Consider the following 21,133-nt stretch of genomic DNA (forward strand, 5'->3'; position numbering starts at 1 on the left):
TGGAGATGAGGAGGGGAGCGGGAGAAGGCAAGCAGAGAAACCCTTACAGTTTTATGTGATAAATGCTTTGGTTCAGACACGCACAATTCAAAGGAGAATTGGCATGAGGATGGGGAGAGACATCAGGGAAGGCTTCCTGGAAGAGGAAGTGCACATGCTAAAATACAGACAGGTACTGGCCAGGAAGAAAGGAGGTGCATAGAGAGGTGTTTTCTTTCCAGAAAAAGGTAGGACATGAGACTAGGAATCTAATGCCCTTTGGGGAATGGTAGGTAGTTCACTACTGCCCAAGTTATTTTGCCGAACTTTAGAAGCACTTTAAGATGAGAAACCCCTCGACTCTCCATCAAGTGAATCTGTCAAGGGCACAGATGTTCCAGCAAATGGGGAAAACACAGACATTTCTTAACAACATTTTGATCAGAGCTATGTAAAAAGGGGGACAAAATGATATGACTGGTTCATATTATTTATCAGGCTAAAACTTATCACTGCTTGTGTCTAGGAACCAAAAAAGAAAAAGAAAAAAAAAAGAGCAAATAACTTACACTTATACAAACAAGCAAGGAAAGAAACATACTTAACTAAGCACCTATATAAGCTAAGCAGGGGGGCATCTATAATGAAAGAAAAACAAATAGGTCTCATGCAATGAAGAGATTTCACAGGAGTTCTAGAAGAAGCATCCATTCTTGCAAAAAAAATGATAAATGTATACCCCTGTTTCCTTGAGGATGTATACATCTATGGCATACTGAAGCCCAGTTATTACTTAGTGAATGCAGAATTCTACAGTGCAAACAGTAATGTAGTATCTAGGATTCTTAGATGGTTAGGATATACACCATCAGGAGAACAATTCAAGTTTTAGTGGTGGATCATCTTGGATAGGAAGGCAGAGAAACAAAGAAAAACAAGGAAAAGAAAGAAGAAACAGAAATTAGGGCTCTAAGGAAGCCAACTTGAAGACGAAATAGGGCTTAGAATGACTATCAGTCCTACTATGAGGTGAGGATTACCAAAACTTAAGTGAGAGCTTTATGCCTTTTCATACATTTGTAAAAATGCCCTCTGCTACTCAGCACCCGTTCTTTAAGTGTTTTCTTTAAATGGAGGTGGATGTGCCATGAACAATAAAACAAAGTATTTAGTATATCACAAATAGCTACGGTGGACCTGCCACGTGGTTCTACTCTTAAAAGAGAGAAAATAGCAGTGTCAAATCACAAAGAAAAGATCTCATAATCCCTTGAGCCATTATTACCATCTAGTCAATGAATCTAACAAATATAAAGACTTATTTCCTTATGGCTAAAATACCTGAAGGTTAGAGGCTTGCTACCTGAGAGACTTCCTAAGTAAAAAGGCATCACTTGATGGGGTCTTTGAAGGCTCCCCATCTACCTCATGCAGACATTCTTCTCACTAAAAGATAGATGGTGGCAATCCTGGTGATCTTCTAGGGTTCAAATTAAGTCAGAAATCATTCTGTCACTTATACCCATGAGCTTCCAGGTCTTCATGTGGTCCTTTGCCTCCCTGACTATTCTAGAAACATCATGTTAAGAAGAAACATCACTGTCCAAGTCACATTGTTCATTTTATCTACCACGCCCCACCCCATTCCAAGATGGACATAATTCCACTACACGTTGAAGCTTGCCCAACCAAAACCTTCCAGAACCTGCAGCCCATATCATTCCTCTAAGTCTAGGAATACACTGAAAACTATCCAGCCCATAATCATCTTCTACTTTGCTCTCTAATTTCTCAGAAGCCTTATTTCAGCTATCTTGGAAGTTCCTTAAAAAGCAAGAGCATGTGTGACATCTTTTCTATATAGGTTTTAACACCAGCTGTGTAATAGGGACTCCATTAATAATCAATTAGCTGCTTAATGAGCATAATGAAGAATACACTGATTCAGAATCCAGTACCACAGATTGATACTGTGGGTATCAATGAACAAGGAATAAGTATAATTACCAATACTGCTCATTCTTAACTAAACACCCAAGTATTCTAGAAAAATAAGGTAAGAAAGACATTGAAGTATGTTAGCTTTCCCAGAGCCACAATAACCAGGAATTTCCTGGTTAAATAATAATTTTTCGTTTCTCCCAAGAAAGGAAATGTTACATCCCAATACCTTCCCTCCCACAAACCACTGTCTAGTTACTACGGGTTTCTTGGTTTCGGAACTGCAGAATTCTTTTGACACATTAAGATAGCAAATAGGCAAGTGCTGTAATTTTACCACGGGGGCAAAAGGACACCAGAAAAGACAAGCTGTGTCACACCAGGAGTCCACCCGAGCGGCACACCAAGGGACAATTCCATGATGACAGCTGTGACTGCTTCACCACCTTTATCTCCGCCATGTCCCCAGACACACAACCCGATCAAATCCTTGACGGCCCAACCGTTCAACTAGCCTGGGCTCCAGGAAGCAGAACAGGAGCTTCAGAAACTATCAAAACTTGGAATTAAGACCGCGTCAAGAGAGTTCCCTGATGGCCTAGTGCCTAGGATTCTGGGCTTTCACTGCCGTGGCCCGAGTTCAATCCCTGGTCGGGGAACTGAGATCCTGCAAGCCGCTCAGCGTGGCCAAAAAAAAAGACCTCCACAACGTTTCTTAATAAAGCACCATGACCTAAGTACAAAACAGTACATACCAGGCACTGCCCTTGGTGCTAAAGATACAGGGAGGATAAGACAGCTGAAGTGCCAGCACTCTCCACTCTCTGGATCATCCCATAACGCTTGGTAAACAGGTCAGCCAGGTCCGAAATATTAATAGGTATACCAGTTGGGTAAGTGGGTAGTAAGTGAAACCTAATTTCTCTCTCTCTCCCTTTTTCACACACACACACACACACACACACACACACACACACACACAGAGTATTGCTATTATACATCTGTTTTGCTCCCCTCTATGATGGTAGGCAATTAAAAGTGAGCCTGCATTTCCTCTCTGTAAACCCATAGAATATTTATGGATGCCATTCATCTCACTGACTCTCAAATGCCTTTGGTAACAAGAAGTCCACACTTGAGCAGTCTGTCCAGGCACACCCACACAGACAGCCGCAGGCACCCCGTCCTTCCCAGGAAGGACAACACATACATATGGTAATGAATTTTTTTTTAACCTCTGCAAAATGTAAAGAAGAGCAAACTGGGACTGAAAGTTTTAAGCAACTACTTCTGGGTGGAATTCCATCTTAGAAAAAAACTCTCCCCCCCTCCCCAAATAAGTAGTAGTACTTCATTCATTCATAGTCGGAATCACAAGGCACTTCACCTGTTTTCTGCTAACTATTCTCATGGCACCCAGGCACGTGTATAGTAAGGATGCACATTTAGAGTTCCTTTTCACAGAAGCAGTGGTTGGATTATAGCAAGGGTTTTACAGAACATTCTTAAGCTGAGTTTTGATTAACAGACTCCCACTAAACCAGCTACCCTGCGGTGAGCCTATAATGAGATTTATCTTCATGGATTAGGCCTGGCCTATAATAATCTGCTCAGGGGTCCCTACTGGTATTTCAGCCCTGAGTTATGAAAAGTCATCCCTTTACTATCAGTAGAACCTAGCTCAGAGGGTAATAACTAGACATATTATTCCTGGAATACAAGCACTCCTGAGACTGTGATTATAATGTCCACAGCTGAAGGCACTATTTCACTATTGAGATTACTACTTTCCAGATGAAAAAAGTTCTGATCTGTGGAATAATGCCTTCAGCTACATACACTGTAATCACACTGAGCAGTTCTCGCATCCCAAGAGCAATACAGGTTACCAATAGTTGGTATGGTAAGCTGATTTAGGGAATGGAAGGAAGAAGTTATAGGAGAAAGCACAGACAACCCTAATTTCATATTTGCTTTATCTGGGGGCTTTGCTGTAAGAGTTTGACATGTCTAAAAGCCATATCAACTTCACTAAAAATAAAAACTACATTAAAAAAGAGTAGGGCTTCCCTGGTGGCGCAGTGGTTGAGAGTCTGCCTGCCGATGCAGGGGACACGGGTTCGAGCCCTGGTCTGGGAAGATCCCACATGCCGCGGAGCGGTTAGGCCCGTGAGCCATGGCCGCTGAGTCTGCGCATCCAGAGCCTGTGCTCCGCAACAGGAGAGGCCACAACAGTGAGAGGCCCACGTACCGCAAAAAAAAAAAAAAAAAAAAAAAAAAAAAAGAGTAATTATTTTTCACCTAACAAACCAGCAAACTTGGTTTTTCGGTCAGGGGGCGGGGGGCGGTGGTTTGGAATACTGACTGCTGGCCAGAGTGTAGTGAGATGTGATTTCTCAGTATATGGAAGCACAAATTTGTACAGTATTCCTAGAAACAATTTAGCAAGAGTATGGAAAAACCTATATAATGCTCATATCCTTTGTCACAGTAATCCCCTCTGAGAATCTACCCTCAAAACCCAGTCAGAGGTGAACACAGGCTTATTAAAAGCCTGCTCATTACCATTATTTTCAACAGGAAAAACTTGGAAATAACCTAAAAGGGGAAATAGTGTAATAAATTGTGAGAAATCCATACATTGGAGTATTATGCAGCCTTTAAACTGAGCCATGATGGCTAAGGAGAAAAGCTAATTCACAGTTGTATCCTACAACTTTTGTTACGCAATTTATCCAAGGACATTCAAATTGTTCCTACATCAATATTTAACATCACTCACTCAGAATTAACTAATTGGACTTCTGCACAGGTTTTTGTTTCTGAGCTATAAGGCTAATGAAGTATTGATATAATATTAAATGACTGCAAATAAAGTCTGCACCCTAAATAAATGCTGACATTATGTCGGTACATTCTGCATGAATTAAAAAGGGAAAATGCACTTTTGCATACATTTAGTGAATTTTCCCTTACTCTTCATCATGCACTTTTGCAAATGGAAAACATGAATATTCATCAAGGCTCTCTGAATATATTACAGTTTAAATAGTTTGGTTTTAATATTTATAGTACATGATGAAACATAATTTTTCCATTACAAGAAATGGATATGATGTCGAAAGAGGGCCACTGACGAAACATAAAATTATACCACTTAACTTAATATTAAAAATTGAAAAACAATATCTGAAAGCACTTCCCCCCTTCAAAATAGTTAACTGCTCTAGAAAAATAACTTTCAGTTTGTTGGGTTGGTGAATTTAGAGTGAAAGTGAGAAAGAAACTATAAGGTGGTCCACCATCATGCAAAAAGCTAAGGACAAAAAGGTTAAACTTCTACTCAAATCAAAGATCTGATTTCCTCCCTTCTGAGAATACCACTCCAGCTAAGCCTAGCTGACAACCCCCAAGAAACAATTTTTCTACCAACCCCAGGAACACCGATGTCAGGCACTCCTTGAGTCACAGGCACTATGCAAAGTAGTGCACAAGAGTTTGCTCATTTATTCCTCACAATAAACTTATGAGGTGGCTACAACCATTAGCCCCACTTCACAGATGAACTAACTGAGGCTCACACAGCTAATAAGTGGTAGAAACTGGAGGTGATCTCTTAAACACTCTGCTTTTTCCCCCTCATTCTCATTGTCCAACTGAATAATTACAGTTTAAGTCCTGAACACAGTTTCCAAAGTTAACTACTCTTTGGCTTGAAAAACATCTTCTTGATTAGGCTAAATAAAAAAAACCTAAAAGGTGAAATACAGATTAAAAACAAAAAGATAAACAAGAGTCTGTTCTAGGGCACTTAAAAGGTACGGAAAGGAAATATATTCACTTACACATTCAACAAGCCTTTACTGAGCACCTACCATGTGCCAAGCACTGTTCTAGCTCCCAGGGAAACAGCTGGAAAAACAGAAAAAAAACCTCTGCTGTCAAGAATTTTTCATCAGAATAATAGGAGATATACAACAAGCAAATTATGTGGTGTATTGGAAGGAGACAAAGCTATTGAGAAAGGTGGGTGAAATGGGGTGTGTGGCATGCAGTGCGGGAAAGACTTTCAAACAGGATGGTCAAGGAAGCCCTCAATAAGAAAGAATGTGAGAGGGATGTTGACAAAAATCAAAACAAATGAGGCTCATGATTCAAATCAAACAGAAAACTGGAGAAAAATACTGGAAACGAATGTTCACTGTGCTTCTGCCATCCATCTATTACTCCAAAGTACAAAAGAAGTGAATATTTCTTATAATGGCCACATATACCATTTCTAAACTTTAATCATCAAGGCTTACAACCTTATTTTCCTACGGAAAAATAAGTTACCCCTGGTCCTGTTTTGCCTCCTGAAATTTCCATCTTTCTTGCCAGAAAGCAGCATCTATATAAATCCCCTGCTTTTGACGACTATGACTTATTTGATAAACTACCCACGTGTGTGGGGAGGGACAGAAAGATGGAGGAAGCAAATGGGGAAATGAGTTTTCCCCTCTTCAGATGAATGTATACAAAGTATACATCTGACACTTCATCAGCACCCCCCGCTGGGTCCCCAGCAGGCGGACACTGGCTGAGCATGTATTCTGCCAGCTACCAGGCTACTTCGGATGAATTGGCAACGTGCCATTTATCAGAAATGCCCAGTGTGTCTGGGAGACAGAATACAACTACATTTGCCATTGCCAAGGAAAACTAGATACTTCCTCCTAGGAATTAATCTCTTCCTCGAGAAGGTAGTTAGCATTACTCTGAAGCTTGCCTATGGCATTCAAATCACAATAGGTCATGCATTTACTGAAATTCATACCTCCCCAACCACAGGCCTTCATTTATATCTTCCTAACACATGACTACCACTCAGGTGGACGGTCTATACTTTTCTGACATGTTCTGTTGCTGTGCTGAACGTAAAACTGTGCTATGAAGTGTAATCTTGTCCTTTGGACATAAACCACCTTGATTCTGATTTTACCAATTTTTCCACACTTGAACACATACGTCCCTCTTCAAATAATCAACAAAATACTTAAACCAGTGTGGCTGCATGCCTGCTTACAAGCAGGTTAAGGAAATTTCCTTGAAGGTGGACACTGATCATTTCTTCAGAATTTTGTCACTGTATCTTTTGAGCAGCTGATATGGAACTAAACGGGATTCGGCCCACTACATGGACTTTGAGGCTAATCACGATTGTAAGATGCACACTGGAGAGCAAAACCAAAAAGGCTTTAGATGGATGGTCTTATTCGATGGTCCATTACAGCATACAGAATCACATCATCACTCTCGCCTTGCAAGTAAAGCAATCTGTCACTTTTCACTAATGATTATCCGTTCTGTCAACATTATCTACTGAATGCCTCCTACATATAAGGTGTGGTGTTAGGAAGAGCCAGGAGTAGAAAGTCAGATCAGACAGGAATTCTGCCCTCAAGGAGCTTGCAGTCTAGCAGGGGGATATTAGGCATACACACAAAGAACTAAAACAAAGGTGGGGGCTTCCCTGGTGGCTCAGTGGTCGAGAGTCCACCTGCTGATGCAGGGGGCGCGGGTTCGTGCCTCGGTCCGGGAAGATCCCACATGCCGCGGAGCGGCTGGGCCCGTGAGCCATGGCCGCTGAGCCTGCGCGTCCGGAGCCTGTGCTCCGCAACGGGAGAGGCCACAACAGTGAGAGGCCCGCGTACCGCAAAAAAAAAAAAAAAAAAAAACAAAGGCGGACCTTGATAAATGCTAAGAAGAGTCAGGAGGAAGGTCAGCTTACAGCTCTAAGATGGGGGCAACAAGGATGAGGATAGTGGCCAGGAGAGAAGATTAGAGTGAAGCCTATTCTACCATACAGTGCACCTCCAGAAACATCACACTTATTTAGAAGACAAGAAAAAGGCGGGGGGGAGGGAAGAAAAGGAAAACGTTCTAATAGGTGTACATTAACACCCCTTCAGCACCATTCTCTGTCAAATCTGTTAGTTGTAATCGGCAGGGATAATTTACATGTAATCCAATCCAAGAAACATAGATTAACTTGAATGGTTCTGCAAAGGATACCAAAAGCAGGCAAAGTCATGAAAGTGTACAGAGTGACATATTGACATAAGTGATATGGCAGAGAAACCTGAGCAGATTGCTGCCAAACGATGAGGAAATCAAGACGGTGCTCTGCCTGGCAGCTCTCCTACGGCTTCTGCTGCGCATAGTACGACAGAAGGTTGGGGACAGAAGACATGGTCAGACAGCCCGCAAATAAGTGTTCTTTAGACTGCAATTAGGAAGTAAGGAAACCTCTGAAGAAGAGATATGATGAGGGTTATAGTTTAAACCTTCACTGTCTAGTAGTAAATGGTTAGTCACAGTCTGGTTTCTGTGCCCAAGCTCACCCATAGTATGTTAATAACAGAAGTACTAATATTGCTAACATTTGAGACTTGTTAGGTGCCAGGTACTATTTTAAGTTTGCTCTCTACGGTATTTTAGCATTTTCTCTAGTTTTTCTCCTAAACGCTATAAAAATTCACATGGTAAATAAACTGGTAAGTTAAGTGACTCTTTGATGTCACTGGACCGATCTTAGGGGGTACTGTCATGTTTTCTATTAGTAGTTCTCCTTATTTTTGTATCGTATTCCCAAATATCTTAGGTCACCTGACATGTGTTTTATCAGTGAATCAATCAGTTTCTACATCTGAGTACATAACTACCAGTATGAGGTACATTACTTTGTAACAATGTTGTTTTATTTAGAATGATTTACCTGGAAATAAACATACAGGATTACTATTTACATGTTAAGAATAACATTGCAGTGGCCCCCAAAGCACCTCTGTTTAAAAAAAAAAAATCACTGATTGTGAGGAATTTTCCTCTTTCCTTAAAAAGTAAATGCTTACAGTAAAATAAACTTCTAATAAAATTTCCCAAGAAGAAAAAGTAACTTTGAACTTGGGGATGGGATGGAGGAAAATGCTAAAATGCATCACTTTAACTGTACCTTTAAAAATAAGTCCTGGGCTTCCCTGGTGGCGCAGTGGTTTAGAGTCCGCCTGCCGATGCAGGGGACACAGGTTCGTGCCCCGGTCTGGGAAGATCCCACATGCCGCGGAGCGGCTGGGCCTGTGAGCCATGGCCGCTGAGCCTGCGCGTCCGGAGCCTGTGCTCCGCAGGGGGAGGGGCCACAACAGTGAGAGGCCCGCGTACAGGAAAAAAAAAAAAAAAAAAAAAAAATAAGTCCCAACATTTTCATGGGAAGGAAAAGATAAATTTTAGTTTAAAGATCATAGTCAATTTTGAAGGCATAAAATATCCTCAAAGGAACTTTTTTAGGGATAATTACTCAGTATCAGAATCTTTATAATTCTGAAACTAGAAACAGGGAATTCCAAAGTTGAATTCCAGAGACTGGAACAGGTCTTTTCATCTTGCAGTTTGCAGATGAGCTGATAAAATCTGAGAAACTAAGCAACTGCTCAAGTTTATACAGCTACTTAATGACAAAAGCAGGATTAGAGGTTAGACCTAAATCAAATCTCTCTATATTATTGAATGATTCCCAAATATCCCACATAATTTACTACCAATGCATAAAATTGTAAGGCACCATAATGCACTGACATATATTATTTGTATCATCATCAGTAAAAGACATTTAAAAATCTATTCCATTACCATACAACCCTACCACTGACGCAAAAGTAACCTCTATAGGGGCTTCCCTGGTGGCGCAGTGGTTAAGAATCCGCCTGCCAATGCAGGGGACACAGGTTTGATCCCTGGTCCGGGAAGATCCCACATGCTGCAGAGCAACTAAGCCCGTCCACCACAATTACTGAGCCCGCGAGCCACAACTACTGAGCCCGCGAGCCACAACTACTGAAGGCTGCATGCCTAGAGCTTATGCTCTGCAACAAGAGAAGCCACTACAATGAGAAGCCCACGCACTGCAACAAAGAGTAGCCCCGGCTCGCCACAACTAGAGAAAGCCTGCATGCAGCAACGAAGACCTAACGCAGCCAAAAATAAATTAAATAAATAAATTTATTTAAAAAAAAAAAAGTAACCTGTATATAGACTTCTAGGCTCTGCCAAAGGTTAAAGCTGAAAAGTAATGGGCCCACTGGAAAACAAAATTCTAGTAAGCATCATGCTTAAAAATAAAAGTCTACATTACTTTTTTTAAAAAAAGGAATGTAGGAGTCCATGCTGCTAATAAATGCACAAATATTTATGCCATGTGCCAACTTGTAGATGTGGAGAGAGTGCTGGAGATGGAATAATGACCATTTTCAATGATTCTAGAAAAGAAGGACCCAGGCAAGAATCACCAATGAATATGAAATCTAAAGGAAATTTTTGAGGAGGAGAAACATGTTTGCATGGCCTCAAAGTATCTCCCCCACCCCCAAAGGCTTATCGATTGTAAGAGAAAAGTTCTAACTACAGTGGAGAAACCAGCCAACCCCTTGACTGGGTGAAAAAAATTCGCATCATAACGAGGGGCAGATGGACATACATCATGCACCTGCCCATGGCATGACCTGAAAGGACACAACATCACCAATGTCACGTTCTGGCCTGGAATGCAAAACCCGCAGCCCACCATGAGAAAACATCAGACATACCAGACACTATAATATGAGAAATATTCCATTAAAAAATGAGGTGGCAGTGTTGTATAGTCTTCAAAAATGATGATGTCATAAAAGGCAAAGAAAACTGTGGAGCAGTTCCAGAGTAGAGGATAATTAAATGGCATCCATGACCCTAGACTGGATCCTCTACTGGAGGAGGAAAAATACTATAAGGGACATTACTGGGCCAAATGATAAAAATAAAATACAGATGGCAGAGTAGATAAAAGACTTCTTTCATGCATAAATTTAATGAAGTTGATAACTGTGATAACAAAAGGCCATGATATAGATAACCTACTCTCAAAGAGTTCAAAAAAATTATATGTGTGTATACATGTGTGTATACATATATATACATATATATGTATATGTATACACACACACACACACACAGAGAAAGCAAACAGTACAGCAAATAGGGCAGGAGGTTAATACTTGAACACAGGCAAAGGATCAACTGGAGTTGTATGTATTTGTCTTATTCTTGCAAATTCCTATAAGTTTGAAATTATTTTCAAATAAGAAGTTAAAAAAAAAAGCTTAGAAACATTTTCATTTCTTTTGAGGGAAAACTTGAGACAGCATTAAGTTTACAGAAATATTCCAACTTAGGTTGGGGGGACTTGGAAAAAATTACCAAGCTGAAAGCAAGGAATTTCATGTTGCCAAATCTGTGCTTAACGTTAATGGTAGCTTCAACTTCCTATCTAGAACAATAAACTCACAACAGTCCCTAGGTTGGTGGTGAGATGGAGCAAATCCAACCCACCGCAGACAGAGTCCGAGGACACTCACCAGGCTGGCCGTGAGCAAGGGCGCCGACTGGCCCAGGACCTGGCTGCGCATGCGCACGAGGTTGGACGTCTCTGCAGAGGTTGCCCAGGCCTGCCCCGCCACCGGGTTTGGAAGGAGGTACCTCCCTGTTGGAGTTAAAGAGAAGACAGTATGAGTAGCAGGCAGAATGGCAGTGCTTCCCTAGAAATGGCATCCTTCTTCTATACCACTTCTGCCATTCGTTGCAATTACATTGATTTATAGCAACTGGAAGCAAATTGTTTTAATTAAGTTGGGAGATCTAGTTGCAAGTTCTGACCCCTATTTTCCAAATAAACCCAGGTAAACCTCTTCACCTCCAGCATCTGTAGCTTCTTGTTACTGTGCTGAGGATATATATAAGTATACAAAGCATTCTTACCATCGTAGATATAAACATGTGCATTTACAAATGTACTTTTAAAATATCTAATACAGAAAGTGATCTAGCAATCAGCTAGAAAAGTGTCTACAAAGATCATGACCAACAAAAGGAAGAGCTGTAAGTCTTTCAAGTTGAAATGGGGCTGGTGCCCCTTTCTCCCAGCTTCTCTCTCTGAAGAACTGGTGTATATCCAACCATGTCCACAGGACAGGTGATGGTACCCATTTGCATAAATCAGGACATTAATGTTAGTGTAGGTTCACTGAGCAATTTCTATCAACCTTGAACTCTCACATATATGTGTATATCTTTAAAAGTCAAACAGCTGAATCAACTCACACTGTATTACTTCTTTAGTACATGGATTAGACTAGTTATCCACACATAAGATATAAGCCTTTAAGTTAGGAGGGACATGAATATTCACATAGTAATGAAGCTCAGTAAAAGCAAAGACCATGTTTGATTTTTATCTGTAGCACAATGACTGGTCATGCTCATTAAATATTTGTTGAATGATGAAAGAACAAATGGGTACGTCTCTCCCAATAAACACGTGAAGACAATGAAAAGACGGCAGGCCACCCATAGAATCTCATCTACGGGCTGCACGTGTGGGGACTCGAGCTTTGTACCTCCCAGAATTGTGAGGGACTGCAGCATGTGTGGCTGGTGGCCCTGCAGCAGAAGTAACATTCGTGCCCTGGATTCTCCCCAGCAGATCTGTTCCTTGTAAAAGAACCCCCCTGTCTTTCCTCAGGCATGCACTTAACAAGCACCCACTGGTTAATAACTGCTGAAATACATTAACTAGTGTGAAAATTCATATTTTATGGCAAGACAAGAAAAACATAAACATAAAAAATTTTCTCTGCCCTTTGGCCTCCTCTCCCCCCTCTACTGTGCATTGTACATCTGCATTACGCGTCAACCAAACCTCTCCATCAGCAGGAATACCTGCTCAACCATAAACAGCAACATTCTCCTAGCAACAAGACAACTCCTTAAAAGATAACATTCCTTCTGAATCTTGTAAGGGGCTGCAATGACCCATGACCCACTACTCACCTTGTCCTTGCTGATCTGGATTATGCAAACTATCTATATCATTTAATGTACAGACCTCTGTCTCTAGAAATCTACATAACTGTGCTTTGACCTCTAACGGGTAGAACAGTTCTCAGAACTTTCTGAGAGGCTGTTCCCGGGTTATACTCCTTAATTTGGCTTGAATAAAGTTTTCCATTTCTTTCTTAGATCAACTGATTTATTTTTTCATTGACACTAGTTTGCTATTAGTCCATAGGCTAACTGGCAGTACAGGAGCTAGGGTCAGCTCCCATCAACTGTCCATGTTAAGTCGTCTAATGCTGGGACTTCCCTGGTGGCACAGTGGTTAAGACTCCATGCTCCCAATGCAGGGGGCCCAGGTTCCATCCCTGGTCAGGGAACTAGATCTCACATGCAACTAAGGAGGTTGAGTGCCGCAACTAAGGAGCCCACAAGCTGCAACTAAGACCTGGCACAACCAAATAAACAAATAAATATTTTTTTTTAAAAAGAGGTTTAGCGCTCTAAGTGCTTTCGAAAATTTGTATTTTAATTGCAAAGGAAAAATATGTCTTATTTTGCCAAAATTGTTCCTTTACTCTCTTATTATATAGCAAAAGCACAGACTCTAGAGAAAGCTAGATCTACTTTTGAGATCTTGACCTGTAGCTCAGTGATATGGGGAACAAAGTGAGTCAACTTCTCTTGGCCTTGGTTTTTCCATCTCTAAAATGGAGAGCATAGGGCTTCCCTGGTGGCGCAGTGGTTGAGAGTCCGCCTGCCGATGCAGGGGACACGGGTTCATGCCCTGGTCCGGGAGGATCCCACATGCCGCGGAGCAGCTGGGCCCGTGAGCCATGGCCACTGGGCCTGCGCGTCCGGAGCCTGTGCTCCACAATGGGAGAGGCCACAACAGTGAGAGGCCCGCGTACTGCAAAAAAAAAAAAAAAAGGAGAGCACAGGATTGACTATGTCAAGTTGTTGAGGAGATTAGCGGGTTTTTTAAGTGAAGCACTCAGTACATGTTAGCTATTTAGCCATAACAGCAGTAAAAATGACAAGTATCTTTTTTGCTTGGGTTTGGTTTCTCTTCACTCTCAAGTAGTAAATGTAAATATATATATATATTTAAAGATCACCTATAATCATACCAGGGAAAACCACTATCAACATTTCAGTAATTTTTCTGCCAGACTTTCTTTCTGTAACCTGTATTTTCTTGCAAAAATGGGATCATACTTATTTTTGTCACCTGCCCACCACAACCCCACATAATAGATTGTGATATTTTCCTAGCAAATAAATACAGCAAATACCAATTAACTGAAGCATAAATGCTATCACTGAAACTTCAAATATAATGATCCTCTGTGGTTCCAGTCACCATCTTGAACCACTCATATATATTTTTATGTGCAGGATGTATTACATTTAAAGTCTAGAATTTTAAAAATTCTTTTCTTTGCCTTATTTTGAAACATTAACTAAAAGCTGGACTAACAGGGGTTTTGGTAAATTGGCCCCCTTTAGACCCCAAAGCAGGACATTAATAATGAAGGGCAGTAAGACCACAGACTGCATTTAGGAATGCCAACATTAGTAGTACAAGAATAAATGATTTCTTTAACATAGCAATAACTCCTACTATCTGAAAAACATTACTTGTTAAAAACATACCAACCTCCAGTCATCAGAATCAATAGGGTTTCCCCCACCTCCACCCCGGTACCTCCTGTGTCTTTCCCTATATTTTATATTTTATATATTTTTTGGTTCATGTTTCAGAAAAGGCCTGATAGGAGGTATAGAAGCTACATGATGTCAAGGTTTACATGATGGAACGAATCTACTCTGGCCTCACCAATGCTCTGCCCCAGATGCTTCGTTTTAAAGAAAGCTTGGGGTAGAAACAAAAACACTAGAATTTAATATAATCATGGAAAAATTTGAAGGGCTAACATTTTAATTCATTAAAGAATTCTGTAAGTCACTTTTTTTATTCTTTTAGTAGAAAATAATTATTAGACTATAACCCTGTAATCCCCCAGAGATGAAAAAATAGGTATTTATTTCTGTATCCCTAGGACCTGGCATAGTGCCTGGAACTTAGCAAGTGCTCAGAAAATGTTTGTTGACTGACATGCAGTTAAAGTACACTATTTGATTAATACCTGATCAAGTCTAAACAGGAACAATAAAACTGAACAGATGATTTTCTTAAATTTCATTTGTAGTATACTATAATAGCTAAAATACATTGAGGACTTACTATATGCCAGGCACTGCAACATCTTAACCACCCTTTTGGGTGCTAAGTAATATTACCTCCACGTTAAAGCCCAGAGAGGTTACATAATTAGACAAGGGCACACAGCTAATAAGTGGGCAAAACCAGGATTCTTACTCTGAAACCCAGATCCCACCACAGGAAAATATTCATCAAATATGCTTAGGTGAAAAAACAAGTTATAAGACAGGATAATTCTATATTTTAAAGTAAATAATATGTATTTTTCATACTATTTGAAAAATAATTTTTCAAATAAAAATTATTTTCAGAAAATTGTCTGAAAAGATAGGAAATAGTAGCAGATAGCATTAAATGAGATAATGCACGTAAGGCACTCAACCTGGGACATGGAAAGTAGTCAATACACTGTAACTCTTCACGTTATCCTGAGAACTTTACAGTTCCATCGACGCATCCCGACCACCACCACCACCACCACAGAAACGATATAAAACATGGTAATGGGTTCTTAGACCAGATCACAAAAGAAAGAAAAAAATAATGACTAGGATTAAAATAAAGACTAGTATTTCTTTGTGGAAAGGAAGTAACAAATTCAGAATTGACGTTATCTCTAGCAGGGAAAATGGGGAATAGGTCCAGGGAGGAGTATTGCTGTAATATTTTATTGTTTAAAAAGTTACCTACAGGAAATAATGGGATCTATTAGTTGAAATTAAAAGTTTAAAGTATTATGTTTTCACTTGTAGTTTTTTTTTATTTTAATTAATTAATTTATTTATTTTTGGCTGCGTTGGGTCTTTGTTGTTTTCTCTAGTTGCGGTGAGCGGGGGCTACTCTTCATTGCGGTGGGCGGGCTTCTCATTGCGGTGGCTTCTCTTGTTGCAGAGCATGGGCTCTACGCATGCGGGCTTCAGTAGTTGTGGCTCGTGGGCTCTAGAGCGCAGGCTCAGTAGTTGTGGCACACAGGCTTGGTTGCTCCACAGCATATGGGATCTTCGCGGACCAGGGCTTGAACCTGTGTCCCATGCATTGGCAGGTGGATTCTTAACCACTGCGCCACCAGGGAAGTCCCTTCACTTGTAGTTTTAATAAATTCAGTATTAATCTTTTTAATATATCTGAAGGATGTGGCAAATATTAAGCTTTGATAAAACTGGCTGTCGGGTATGTGAGGTTGGGACTAAATTATTCTGCATTAATTTCTGTATGTGATATTATATAATATTGCTTTTAGTGATTCCTATCAAAAAAATGTGCTGCATAATCTAACAGGGCAAACTAGCCAGGAGCACATTCCCTCCACTCCTCAACATGGTAGCTCCTCAGGCCGCATCAGGGAGGGGTCTGGGCTGGGGAAGCACGGAACCAGGGAAGAGGTTCCACGGAGAATGGGAGCAAAAGGGAACCATGAGAACCCTCATCCTGGTCCCAACATAAAAGTCACAACAGCTGTGACTGGTAGATGTCCCCTTTCTGAAGCCAGTGGGAGGGCAGAGCAAAAGCAGGGACAGCCCTGAATAAATCCTCAGTGCAGGCGACCCCTGCGTATGCTAGCATCGCTGCTCCATGAGCCAGGGCATGCTTCAAGTGGGAAGCCAGACTCTGGACAGATCCAGAACAAGCACTGGGGGAGGGGACTCAAGGAACCAGAGCCACGTCCCTTCTCTTCTCTCCATACGTGCCAAACCACACTTTGAACCTTTCCGTTTTGTTAGATCTCCCAGAGCACTTTCAAGCAAGCCGAGACCATGGTCAATGGGACAAGTATGCTGTCTTCTCTGAAATCACTCAGTCTAACTTGGCCACATACGTTTTTGGGTTTTTTTTAATATCTTTACTGGAGTATAATTGCTTTACAATGTTCTGTTAGTTTCTGCTTTATAATAAAGTGAATCAGCTATACATACTAGGTGGTCACAAAGCACCGAGCTGATCTCCCTGTGCTATGCGGCTGCTTCCCACTTGCTATCTATTTTACATTTGGTAGTGTATATATGTCCGTGCTACTCTCTCGAGGCCACATACCTTTTATTTGTTGCTATCTCATGTGTAAGTCTAATCTCGGTAACAAGACCATAGGTGTGCCTGGTCGAAGATAAACAAAGTCAGACACTACTTAAAGTGGTAAGGACAGATTTTAATCAGTAATAACCACTGAATAGGGAGAAAGAGCCCAGCGTGGACTCTACTCATCTTCGATTGGTACAGAAGTAACTGGGTGTTTTAACAGGAGAATGAGGCAGTACGGCAGGCAGCAAGCGAGGGCTGGGTCGAGCCAGGGAAGGGAAAAACAGGAAGGGTTAGTCAGTGTAACTGCGATCAGGCCAGCTCTGTCTGCTAGCTGGCAAGGACCGAAGTCTGGATTCTACCTTTCCACAGAGACTGGGAGACAGAGGCCTTATCTGTTGGCATGAACAAACAGTAAAATTTTTTTGGTAGCCTGGAGTTTTCTGAGGCAGGCACTTTAAGGGGATTAGGGTCATCCTAAGGATGTGGCCTTGAGCTGTTAGAGACTGTTAGTGTTTTTCGAGTCTTTGTAGGCCAAGGTTGGGGGGCCTAATTGAGAGAGAGGGCTCTGAGGAGCCTGGTGAGGGTTTGGTCAAGGAGAGACTTGGTCAGTCTTCCATTTTTTTGTTACTTCAATAGACCCTAACTCATGTTCATTAACAGATCAGTTTTTTTTTTTTTTTTTTTTTTTTTTGCGGCACACGGGCCTCTCACTGCTGTGGCCTCTCCCGTTGCGGAGCACAGGCTCCAGACGCGCAGGCTCAGCGGCCATGGCTCACGGGCCCAGCCGCTCTGCGGCATGTGGGATCCTCCCGGACCCGGGCACAAACCCGCGTCCCCTTCATCGGCAGGCGGACTCTCAACCACTGCGCCACCAGGGAAGCCCAACAGACCAGTTTTTGAACTCAGTCTGAACTAACGTTTGAACTTAGCCCATATACTTATCTTATATGTCTTCAAACCTTCATACAAGACATAAAGCTCCTTGCCAATAATGGTAAAAATAATTGCTCTAGTTAGGGGTGACACAGAGTCATATTGCTGAGTGCCTATTCTGACCCCCCAAACTGATTACATCACTTATTCATGAACTTCAAGCCTCGTGTTCCTCAGCTGTAAAATAAGGGTAAACTTATGGAGAGGTTCTAAGATTAAAAAAGAAAATACATCATACAATGGGCATTCAATACATATAAACTTAAAAACATAAGAAACACAAAGAGATATGCAACACATGAGAGACGACAAGGTGAGCAAGAAATAAAATTCTGTTAATTATTTGGAACAAATAATAAAATTAGGAAGCATTTATATACATATGTAATGAAATGTTTATCGTCCTGTCATGGGTTAGATTTTAGATATCATTATTCTTGCACAAGTCTCGTCTGTAGGAATCATATGAATGTTACAAATTAGAGGGTCTGTTAGCACAACACATGGGATGTTTTATTCCTGCCTGGACCCCCATTAGTGTTAATAGGGAAAAGAGGACAACAGATGGATTTAAGGCAGTCATTAGAAGGCATTAGCATTGTGCCATAGTTGGTAGTGATTACATCAAACTACACAAATTCACTTTCTGATGACTACCAAGAGCCTCTAAAAAGTGTGTTGCTGCTATATTCATGCATCATTTGCTGCCTACAATTTGAGAAAATTAGCATCTGTCAACTGCATTATTCAGCTGCACAGGGTGGAAATTAATGGACAATACCATTCCCTCTTTGTTGTCGGAGAGGTAAGCTTGCCTAGCAATCTGGCTGCTCTATTTTAATACCACATCGAGCTTTTTGTTACAACTGGAACTTTGATCAGTTCTGTGTTCTTTGGAAACACATTGCTAAAATTCCAATAAGCTTATTAAAACATTTATTAGATACTGTCTACTGACATAACTAGAAATTTAAAGGCAATAAATAGAGGTCCATATGAAAGCTGAAATCTGTTGGCCAGAGTGAAACAAGAATTTGTCAAGCTTCAACCACAGAGCTATGGGTTATTGGAATGGGTTTTTTATACTGGTTATTGTTTCTCCTTTGGTCACAGGGCCTCTACTTAACAGAATAAGTAGAAATATCTCCAGCCATTTATATATGACAATAAGTAGATTACTAAGACTCGGATTGTGACTTGGTCTGCCGAGGGTACATATGGTCTTTTTCCTGGAATGGGTTTTCCTTTGTTTTCATCCTGAATTTCAAAATAACAAGAAGCAAGACCTCCATGAAGAGGTCTTCAAATGTGAGATACATGCTTTCAACGCACCCAGAAGCTTAAAGTATCCCTCTGAAGTACGAAAATATCAGGTCAGAAATAATTTCAGCAGAAATTAAATATAGCCTCTGGAGACCTACTTTGTCATTGAAGAATAATGGTTCCTGCCTAGATTTAAAAGCTTCCAGTAAAAAAGTTCCTTATCACCTGAAATGCAATATAGATTGAGCAGTCAGTCCATGGTCTTACATTTTGGGTTACCTCTCCTTTTTTTTTTTTTTTTTTTTTACTGTTTTTCCACTTAACATTTTTACTTCTTTATTTATTTTATTATTTATGGCCGTGTTGGGTCTTCGTTTCTGTGCGAGGGCTTTCTCTAGTTGTGGCAAGCAGGGGCCACTCTACATCACGGTGTGCGGGCCTCTCACTATCACGGCCTCTCTTGTTGTGGAGCACAGGATCCAGACGCGCAGGGTCAGTAGTTGTGGCTCACGGACCTAGTTGCTCCGCGGCATGTGGGATCCTCCCAGACCAGGGCTCGAACCCGTGTCCCCTGCACTGGCAGGCAGATTCTCAACCACTGCGCCACCAGGGAAGCCCTGGGTTACCTCTCTTGACCACAAACAGGACATCAACGACAACAGAAGACCCAGGAACTACATAACAAAGCAGTCTTGAGAAAGGGTTTCTGGTGCTCAGTTATACATAAGAACTCTGGGAAAGCTTGTTTATCCCTCTAAGGTCGCCACCAGGAAGAAAGGGTAGCTGAGGTGGTCCACGTGTTGCCCTCAAGGGTTTTGGCGAGGGAGGGGGCCCACAGGAGGGAGGGAAATAGAATGGTGCCAGCATCACAGAGGCAAGGGGCTATAGGGACAGAAAGAACAATGGGCAGCTGGCACCGTGCTGGTGCCATGAGCAAGCAGATGGGGCCACATGCTCACATCTCTCATCTGTTAGCTTTACCTTTGGGCTACCAGGCTGCTGCTGACCTGAGCATCTACTTGAAGCTCTCACAGCAGCCCCCAGAAAGTTCACTTCCACCACTAAAGTGGGAGGAGGGCCATTCCCACCACTTTACCTTCCCCACTGCCTACTAAAACCCCCCTTGCTTAATTCCACTTTTGGGTATATACACAAAAAAAGTGAAAGCGGGGACTCGAACAGATATGTGTACACCCGTGTTCATAGCAGCATTATTCACAATAGTCCAAAGGTGAAAACAACCCTAATGTCCACTGATGGATGAATACATAAACAAAATGCGGTGTATACAAACCAATGGAATATGATTCAGCCTTTGAAAGGAAGGAAATTGACACACGGACGAACCTTGAAGAAGTACTAAGTGAAATAAGCCAGACGCAAAAGCACACATGTCATATGATTCCACTTATATGAGGTTCCTGGAAGAGTCAAATTCATTGAGATAGAGAGTTTAACAGTGGTTACTGGAGGGCTGGGGAGAGAGGGGAATGAGGCATTAGTGTTTAATGGGTACAGAGTTTCAGTTTGAGATGATGAAAAAGTTCTGGAGGTGGATAATCGTGATGGTTGCACAACAATACGAATGTACTTAATGCCACTGAATAGTATACTTAAAATACAATAAAGTACAAATGGTTAAAATAGTAAATTTTGTTATATATATTTTCACACACACACACACACACACACACACACACACACACGCCCTCCCTTGCTTAGCCAAAACCACCATACCTTCTATAGGAAAAAATGAGGGAGTCCTTTTTGTTGTCCAAAGGAGGTATCCACAGTGAACTACATCAGCACCTGCTTTCACAAATTATACTTAAGCCCTCCAAATCATTCACAAGTCAGAGGAACTGAGTTTTT

General features: G+C 41.3%; 1 protein-coding gene across 2 annotated transcripts in view; it reads right to left on the reverse strand.

The window, feature by feature from the left end:
• The window catches only part of MAST4 (microtubule associated serine/threonine kinase family member 4), a gene marked incomplete at its 5' end in the record, with an annotated part of 573,576 nt that overhangs the window by 361,016 nt on the left and 191,427 nt on the right, over nucleotides 1-21,133 (reverse strand). For both annotated transcript variants that reach the window (XM_079703236.1, XM_079703235.1), the window contains one exon: nucleotides 11,349-11,473. In XM_079703236.1, the coding sequence (XP_079559362.1) occupies nucleotides 11,349-11,473 (125 nt within the window). The remainder of the gene's footprint in view (nucleotides 1-11,348; nucleotides 11,474-21,133) is intronic.

The sequence above is a fragment of the Hyperoodon ampullatus genome (assembly GCF_949752795.1).
Source record: "Hyperoodon ampullatus genome assembly, chromosome: 4".
NCBI classification, from domain to species: Eukaryota; Metazoa; Chordata; class Mammalia; order Artiodactyla; family Ziphiidae; genus Hyperoodon; species Hyperoodon ampullatus.